This window comes from Belonocnema kinseyi, chromosome 5 (genome assembly GCF_010883055.1).
Source record: "Belonocnema kinseyi isolate 2016_QV_RU_SX_M_011 chromosome 5, B_treatae_v1, whole genome shotgun sequence".
Lineage (NCBI taxonomy): Eukaryota > Metazoa > Arthropoda > Insecta > Hymenoptera > Cynipidae > Belonocnema > Belonocnema kinseyi.
This window is the reverse complement of record NC_046661.1, coordinates 10,701,976-10,711,506: the sequence shown is the minus strand read 5'-3', so window position 1 is coordinate 10,711,506 and position 9,531 is coordinate 10,701,976. Positions and strand designations below refer to the sequence as shown.

The 9,531-nt window shown below is 33.0% G+C and overlaps 1 protein-coding gene across 2 annotated transcripts in view; it reads left to right on the top strand.

Annotated features, from left to right (window-relative positions):
* LOC117173345 (transmembrane protein 131) overlaps positions 1 to 9,531 on the top strand; it is a 462,351-nt gene that overhangs the window by 337,285 nt on the left and 115,535 nt on the right. For both annotated transcript variants that reach the window (XM_033361843.1, XM_033361842.1), the window contains 4 exons: positions 4,656 to 4,871; positions 4,957 to 5,096; positions 5,166 to 5,456; positions 5,545 to 5,853. In XM_033361843.1, the coding sequence (XP_033217734.1) occupies positions 4,656 to 4,871; positions 4,957 to 5,096; positions 5,166 to 5,456; positions 5,545 to 5,853 (956 nt within the window). The remainder of the gene's footprint in view (positions 1 to 4,655; positions 4,872 to 4,956; positions 5,097 to 5,165; positions 5,457 to 5,544; positions 5,854 to 9,531) is intronic.

The window sequence follows — 9,531 nt, the reverse complement described above, 5'->3', positions numbered from 1 at the left end:
ATAAAAAAATAAATGAAAAAATTAGTCAAACAAATTCCATTTGTTTAAATCATTGTTAATTAATAAATGCATGCTAATAAATATTCCAATGGACCAAGAGTAATAATGTAATAATGTTAATAATGTTTCGAAAACAAAAATTTTTTTAAGAAAAAAAATTGCTAACAAAAATTTCATTTGCTTAAATATTTTAAAATTAATTAAACAGTTTCGATTGATATTCCGCTAGACCAATATGAATATTTTTAAGTAATAAAAATACGAGAATACAGTGCTCAGAAGGTCGATTTCATGAAGAATTGACATTTTTTGGTTTTAAGGGTAGTTTTCATGGACTTGGGGTGAGGACGGGGAGGGGCGTGATAGGGGTGTCAAGCCCATATGTCTGATTTATGAAATTCATCTTTATATAATTCTCTACAAGTCTCTATACTTTCCGGTCACAATTTCCCAAACCCTAGAAAATTATTTCATAAATGTTTAAAAGTGATTTTTCCCCATGCCTTTTAAATGGGAAACTTCAAATATAAATTAGGAAATTTCTTTTTTCGGATTTGGAATGAAATAGTGAGGGGCGGGGGGTCATTGCCCTCTAGCATGAAAACAATCGCAATTCATTTTTAGACCACACCATAATGATCATCTCGCCCCGGTCTCACCTATTTTAAAATTATTTTTATCAATAGTAAAGTATCAGATTTTGATTGATTGGGCCACTTTTGCATTCTCCCGTAATATCTTTGCGAAAATTCATTGTTTGTTTAAATATTACGTACATTTATTCTTTTTGGTAGCATTGACCAAACACATGAGTGAGATACCGAAATATATCTACACAACAATCATTTGAGTACTTTCTCCTTTGATGAGTTTTTAACGATTCTGTTCGGTATACCGAAAACAAGACGCGACTATATAAGTTCAATAATACTTTAAACTAATACACTTCGCATAAATTAGAACTTTGTAGGTAAAATAGTGGAACTGGATCTCTTTATTTAACTTATAATTTTATCCGTTTGTGTATAGAACCGATGCTATATTAATACCGAACTACATCGATTAAGTAAGTATTGACATGGAGTAGTTCTTTATGTAGAGCTCGCAGAATTCATACGTTGAATATCAGCTGTTCTAAAATATCGAAACATACACTGTTGGATTTTTGTATCGGGTACGTAACGAAATCTGAATTACAGCTTGTCGGTAAAATAGAACTTTCACGATTCAAAATACTAGACGCGCTTCGTTTAAACAACGAGCAGCTGCGGTTCTAAAAATGCGAAAACGGAGAAGCTCCACGTATGAAATGCTCACGTTGGAGTATCAAACGGCGCTAGGTGGGCGTAAAGCGAAACCCGACCCGTTAAATGATGTCATACCTGAAGCTACGCTTCGTTTTGTTCAGCTGTTCTGGTTCGAATAACGACGAACAGCGAGAATCGAACGAATCTGTAACGCAGAAGCTTCTCGTGAGCAGTGCGCTGAGTTGACGCGCCGGACCATATGTGTTGGGAAAAATTAAACACTAATTATTTAATTTCAAATCTCGCGTGCTCTCAAATGTAAACCGTGCACGTCAATAATTAAAGTAACAAACATCGTTCATAAAATTTAGTGCGAGAGTTAAGGATGATAAACCGTCAAAGTTATGATAATGCTGTAATGAGATAGTTGCAGATATAGAACACTATCGGATCAATCAAGGAACGCCAGCTGATCGAATGAAGTAAGATTTAGATTGTTCGCAATGTAAAATGCAAGCTGATTGTTAATCTAACTTCGTATGTCCTGCAATTACGCAACTTATCGCGTACCAGTATCCGCACGTGATCATTTGCCACCATAGATTATAATAATTATATATGTCCGGCTTAAACAAAATTGATTGGTTTTACTTTTTAATTATTATATGTTATAAAATTCGTTTTGCGTTAAAATATATTAATACGTGCGTCTAAATTTTTGAAAGTAAAATTCATTAATTTTTAAAAATAACAATTTTAAGCTTACACATTTGATCCGCTGGAGTCATTTTTATAGCAAAATGTTACTTCCATGGCAAATTTCTTTTTAATTGTATCGGCCCATTGTAAAAACGTGTCATAAACGTACCTTAAACCAAAAGTATTAACACAAAAATATCAATTCCATTAATTTGTACTAAAAGATTTTTTAAATAATCGCGTTTTTGTAAAAATTATTCTTATATAATTTAAAAAATATTTAAAACATGAAAAAGATTTCCGTTTATAAAAGTTTATAAACAGAATGAGAATCATTTTCTTATTGTTATGCGGCATTTATCTTCATTAAATTATGGTTATTTAACTTATAACCTGAAAACGATTGTGATTTATTGCTTCCTCATAGAGGAAGCTTTTTGATAAGTGACTAAATTTTTAGCCCGATTGATCTATTCGTTTTTGAGAGTTTTCAGGTTAAGTGAAAAAGTGCGTTTTTGTTTTTCCACGATAACTCAAGTAAAAATAAATATTTTTTATTGTAGCTTACAGGAAAGGTAGATCCCATGATTCTATTAATCGATTTTAATTTTGATGAAATTCGAATGAACCGACTTCTAGTTATTTGTTATTTGTAAGTGAAAGTGTAGATTGAGATAGCTTCGTGCCAATCCATTGGCAGCGGGTTTTTGTTATACATATTGTTTTCAATTTTTTAAGATTTTAATATAAAATGCTTTCTCGCATTTATGTTATGTACAAGCATTTTTATTTAGTAACCTAAAAGCTACTAACCCTTTAAACTTTTTCCCCTTAATTTGTGTATACCATAATTTTAAAGCGAAAAGCTCGTAATAATGAAAATTGTAAAATAATAGAAGAATAAATTTTACTTTAAATTATGTAGACGCACGTATTTGTATATTTTAAAGAGTCTCGACTTTTAACGTAGAACGGATTTTATAACAATATAAAAATTAAAAAGTAAAACTAATCAGTTTTTTTTAAGCCGGAAGTATATAATTATTATAATCTATGGTGGCAAATAATCACGTACTGATATTGGTACGCGATAAGTTGCGTAGTTGCAGTACATACGAAGTTATATTAACAATCAGCTTGCATTTTATATTGCGAACAATCGGATCAGCTGGCGTTTCTTGATTGATCCGATGTGTTTTATATCTGCAACTATATCATTACAGCATTATCGTAACTTTAACCGATCATCATTCTTAACTCTCCGACTTTATTGTATTGTTCGCGTATGAAAACATTGAACGGGTCGGGTTTCGCTTCGCCCCACCTAGAGCCGTTTGATACTTCAATGTGAGCATTTCGTAAGTAGAGCTGCTCCGTTTTCGCATTTTTAGAATCGAAGCTGCTCGTTGTTTAAACGAAGCGCGTCTAGTATTTTTAATCGTAAAAGTTCTATCTTACCGACGCACTGTGGTTCAGATTCGTTACGTATCCGGTAAAAAAGTAGAACAGTGTGTGCTCGATGCTTTAGAACAGCTGATATTCAACTTAAGAATGTTGCGAGTTCTGCATAAATAAACTGCTTCATGTCAATACTTACTTAATCGATATAGCTCGGTATTGCTATACCGTCGGTTCTATACTTAAACCGATGAAATTAAAAATTATAGGAAGAGATCCATTTCCACTTTTTTACCTACAGAGTTGTAATTTATACGTAGCGTATTAGTCCAAGGTATTATTGAACTAATATAGTCGCATATTTTTTTCGGCGTATGATCATGTTTTAATAAAGAAGTCTGAGTACCGCGCCTGTATATAAAATGATGGTGCAAATTACAAGATTAATCTTGAAATGGATATAAAACATGTTAATATTCTGCGTTTTTATTATAAGTCAACTCTGTCCACACATAAATTGTCTCATTTTTTCAAATCCTTTAATTGTAATTTAGAAATATTTTAAGGGACACAAAAGTGTACAATTCTTTAAAGGAGTTTTTATTTAACCATTTTTACAATTAAAATAGCCCTGCTACTGTAGGAATCTTACGTGTAGCAATAGCTTATGCGGACGTGTATCACACGCTCTTTTCACAACAACTATAAGAGAAAATTTTGAAGCACTCCTTTACACTTTTTTCACAAAATTTGTGTTCCCGTATGGTACTTTCCAGCCAAATGTGAGTATTCGCGCATACGCCAATATTATTCTCGCAGAGTCTGCTGGATTGTTTCACTTTGCACATCATTTAGTGGCATGTAGGTTTTCGCTTTTAATTCAGAATTGATATTCTGTAAAAGTGAGTATGAATATCAAATTAAACCATGCTTATTGATTTAAACTTAGAATCAAACCGTTTTAATGTATAATTTTATTGTATTTCATATTAATGTTTTCAATTGGATATTGAAAATTTTGAAAATCTTTAGAATTGAAATTTTTTCATTTTGAATGATTTCTGCTTTGGTTGTGAGCTTTGTAGCTGTTTATGATTTTATTTCTATTATGCGTATGTAATTGTTATTAAATTTAAAAAATGTGGACTCAGTAAGTTAGATTTATAAGGAGACATTAATAGAAAATTGATGCCCTTCGGATCCAAAAGAGAAGCCGACATCTGCTTCTAGTTTGTCGCACACAATCTAATTTGAATGTACACTCTTTACTTATAATGTTAGCCATTGCATTTATAGTCTTTTATTCACTAGATTCAAACCAGTATGTTTGGATTGCCCGGCAACAATGCCGGGGGAGTTTAAAATTGAGGCATTGCAAAGCGAGCGGGACTTGTTCGAAAAAGAGTGGAGCATAACTACGGCGCCTCAAACGTTGCCTCTGCTGTTGCAACCAAATGAAACCAGAGACGTGCAAGTTTCCTATACGCCTCCATCCGACTGTTTGTCTGCTGGACTTTTATATATTAGGTAAATATATTCCGAATGTGTTCATGCTTTCTCTTAAAAGTAGAAAATAAAATCAAAATAGGCAAAAATGTACTTTCTTTTTTAGAAACAATATAACTATTCTGGAAGTCATGCGATTGGTCGGTCGAGGGGCCTTTGCACAATTTAAATTTGGGAATCGTAAGCCAGGTTCTGCGACTCCTCTGTTGTTTGAACTTGCGGAAAAACATCTCAAAGACTGCGAGCGTAATTATGAAGTTTCTGCCTAATCTACAAGTTATTATGGTCTTGTAAATATCTCAAATTTTATTTTAGGTGATAGATCCAGAAGAAATCCAATTCCAAATCTTACAGTGAAGCGTTCGTTCACTGCACGAAATACAGGCGAGGTGCCAATCGAAATTTTCGGCTTTTACATCAGTGGCGTGTCCTGTGAGGGATACGGATTTAAAGTACTGAATTGCGAACCTTTTAAGCTTGGTCCAAATGACACGAAGAAAATCGAGATCGCCTATACGCCAGACTTCACGCTTTCGAGAATTGAAAGGGAGCTTTTAATAATAACCAGTCTTGGAGGAGGCGAAGTTCCAGATGTGTACGAAAATGGTAGGGTTATTTAATCTAATAAGGCTTAACTTGCATGCTTTTCAAATTTGTAAACAAGTTTAATAACAAAAATTGGATCCTATTGCAGGGATCGTGCGGTTAAGTTTACTTACAACGGTACCGTCGCGAAGACTTGAATCTTGCGCGGAAGTGTTGGCGAGGCCAACCTGGGAGAGTGCTCTACAATGGTCAGCAGTCAGTCTCTTATTTGTGTTGCTAGCCTGCGTCCTCGCTATCTCTTTTCTCGAAGCTGATCGCATTTTACGTGGGGTACTCGTAACTCTTACTCGAGGAAATCCTGTCCAACCTCCTCTAGATCTTAGACTTCTATCTCACTCAACACATTCCCAAGTGAACACCAAGGAAAGATCAGCATACGAAGAACGACATAAAAACGGTAGGAATCCATTTTTTACTCTTATTTCACCCCTTTTAGATGTTGGTGTAACACAAATAGTTATTTCAATAGGCACACAAATAGTTACCCGTTTCATTTAATAAATGAAGCTTTTAAACTGCATTGTATAGAAAGTTGTTGGAAGTTACACATCCGTTTGTAAATGTTTTACTTTGATTCACGTGGTAATTATACAAATTTCTAGCGATTTTGCAGCGATTTAAATATAAGTATCACACAATATGTACCTGCTGAACATTTTGATTTTGTAACTACATAATGAATGTCAGCATTGCCAACTGTATAAAAATGTTGGTTATTATATATTTTAAAGTACGTATGACATATGCATGTTTACCTGCCAACCGTCAAAATATCAGAATACATTAAACGCAGTGGTAAAACCGTACATGACATCAGAACTGGTTTGGCAGTGCAAGAAGGCATTAAGACAACAGACAGAAAAAAGTAATGTGGTCATCAAAAATTATCCGGACGAAATACCAACGAATAATCAATGAATAATGGTTAAGATTGTCACAGGGTGCAACAACTTGAAATATCACAAGCGTAAAATTGGATTTAAGCCTACGGTAGGATACAGGAGATGCGGCAGTTATACCGAAACATTATTGCACGTCACATGTCAGTATTCGTCCCTTGCCGTGCTCAGGAAGCAAACCCTTGGGACAAATCGCACAAGAAAGTTTGGTATTTAATTACCAGAAATTTCCATTTTCCCTTATAGTCATTTTGACGAAAACCCGCTAGGTAATTAGGAAAAATCTACTGGTTCCCAAAAAATCATTCTATTGTTAGTAAAAACTGGTGTTTTTTTTTTTTTTTTGAAAATTATTGTAAGGGAAATTAAAACTTTCGGCGAAGAACAAAGGTATCTGCAACGAACATGCTTTACGTTCGGGTATTACTTTATTCATTTGGAGTAGTTCCATGGGCGAAGTATAAGCTCATATCTCTTGATATCGGCACACGAAAGGTTATGAACATAAACAAAAGCATGTAACATAAGTCTTCTGTTTCGCAAATTTACATCTCATACTTTCAAGGTGGTCGCGGAATAAAACATCTTAAATGTCTTCACAACATGATTATTCTGGGTATAAAACATATAGTCGTAGACGGATGGGACACTCTTCTTAAAATGGTCAGAAAGCACGAAGAGGTGGGAAAAGGATCGATTCTGTATAAAGCGGCGGAGAAAGCTGCTGAAACACTTGATCTTGACTGCAATATCATGTTTGAGCAAAATGCATCAAATCTCGACTCCTCATTCCTATATTTGTGATAATAACCGGAATATTCTGTTAAGGTAATCGTCATTATCGTCGGCGCTCTTAGAGGTGCCAATCTTTCACTGGTTAATAGCCTGAAAAGCATCCCCGCATGTCACCAAGGTGATAAGACTTGCGGGGAACATGAAGAAGGCGGTCGCCCTTGGGTCGCTCCGTGTCCTTCGGGTGCACGAGAATTTTGTGGAAATATCGTATTAGGTCATTCACAGATAGTAACCAACCTATCACACATGGAAACGTTTCGTGTCGGTGAGACGTTTCTGTTGCATGCTACGAAGACCAGACGAAAACGCACGAGCCTGAACCCGAGCTCTCCCGACTTCGCGAATGAAGATCTAGCTTCTACGTAAATTTATTCCGGTTTTGAAATGCCTAATTACCCTTAGAATGATTAGACTTATTGCGAAAAGTAAAATATCATTTACTGTAATATGTAAACACAGATAGGAGACAAGATTTCAGGGCTTAAAATGCTTTAAATTATGCGCTGCAGATCTTAGTCATATTTTTAATACAAATTAATTGGCAACAAAAAAAAGGAATTTCCGACAAAATAGTTCAATTTTCAATCTAGGATATAACTAAAAAAAAGACATTGTTGACTGAAAATTTTAGTTTATACTTAAGTTTGCAATTGAAAGAAATTAATTTTAAACACAAAAAACGCGAATTTCCAACCAAAGAAATGAATTTTTAGCTAAAACAGATGAATTTTCGACAAAAAGGCAATTTTTCAAGAAAAAACTTTTTTCAACCAATTCCTTTAGTTTGCAACTTTAGAAACGAATTAAAAAAAAAGATTAATTTTTAACAAAGAATGGAACAGTAAGATTTTCAGTTCAAAAAATTAAAAATTGAATTAAAAAAAAGACAATCGAATCTACAACAAAAGAGTAAAACTTTCAACCAAAGAAATTAATTTACTAACAAAAAGAATAATATTTTTCCAAAAAAACAAATTCTGAACAAAATACATTTGGCAACCACATAGTTGAATTTTTAACTAAAAAAATAAAAGTTAAACGAAAAATTGAATAGTTACATTGTCAGTTAAGAAATAATTATAACCCAATAAAAAAGTTCCAACAAAATATTAAAAATTTCGAGCCAAAAATTGAATATGCAAACAAATAATTTAATTTTCAAACCAATAATTTTCTACCGAAAACAAAAACTCAAAATCTTAAAACTCAATTTTAAAACAACAAAAAAAGAATTTTTAAATCTTTATCAAAAAAATCACTTCAAAATAAAAGTAAATAAGTTTTACCAAGAAAATGCACTTTCAAACTAAGAAATGTTAGGCATACAATTTTCAACCGAAAATGATATAGTTAACTTTTCAGTTCAAAAAATTAATTTTCAAAAAAATAATTGAATTAAAAAAAAATTAACCAAAAAAGATGCATTTTCAAACCAGAATAATAATTTAATACTAAAAAACACCACATTTTAACTGAAAACGATCACTTTTCAAACAAAACAATGTATTAAAACTAAAAAAATATATATATTTAACCAGAAATAGAATAGTTACACTTTCAGATAACAAATTTAATTTCCGACAAAATATATTTTAATTTATGACGCCAGAAATAAATTTTCAACTGAAAAATATAAATTTTTAACCAAAAATGAAACCGTTAAATTTTGAACAGCAACAAAAAACAAGCGAATTTATGATAAAATTGTTCAATTTTTAAACAAAGAAGTAAATTCACAAACACAAACAATAATATTATGTCAAAAAGATAAATGTTTAACCTTATAGTTGAATTTTCATTTAAAAAAGATGAATTTTTAACCAAAAATAGAATTGTTACATTTTCAGTAAAAAAAATAAAACAAAGGAATTTTAATTGAATATTTACATTTTAACCAAATAAATTCATTTTCAAATGAAATAAATGATTTTCATTGATATTGTGGTGAAATTTGAGGTGAGTGGATTGTCGAAGTGTGTGGAAGGGTGTGGAGGTGAGAGATCTAATTGTGGGATTGTGAGATTGTAAAGGGAAGGTAGATATTTTGGAGGATTGAGAAAGATTTGTGTGGAACTTTGTTTGGAGATTTGTGACAGGGTGGGAAGACTGTGTTGACGGATTGGTAGTAGCAGGGTTGGGTAGCGACAAAGAAAGGCGTGACAGGTAACAGACAGCAGCGATAGAGGCAGGGAAGATGGCAGAAGATGGAAGAAGGCAGGCTAGTGGAGCGAGCATCTCCTCGGAAGAAATAGAATTAGAGCAGGAAGTCTTCAGTACATCGAAAGAGATAAAGGAAAGAAAGGCAAGGGGGAAGTATAAAAAAACTATAGAAAAGGAAAGATTGAGAGCAAAAAGCGTAGGGTCCTTAGAAGCATTTATCA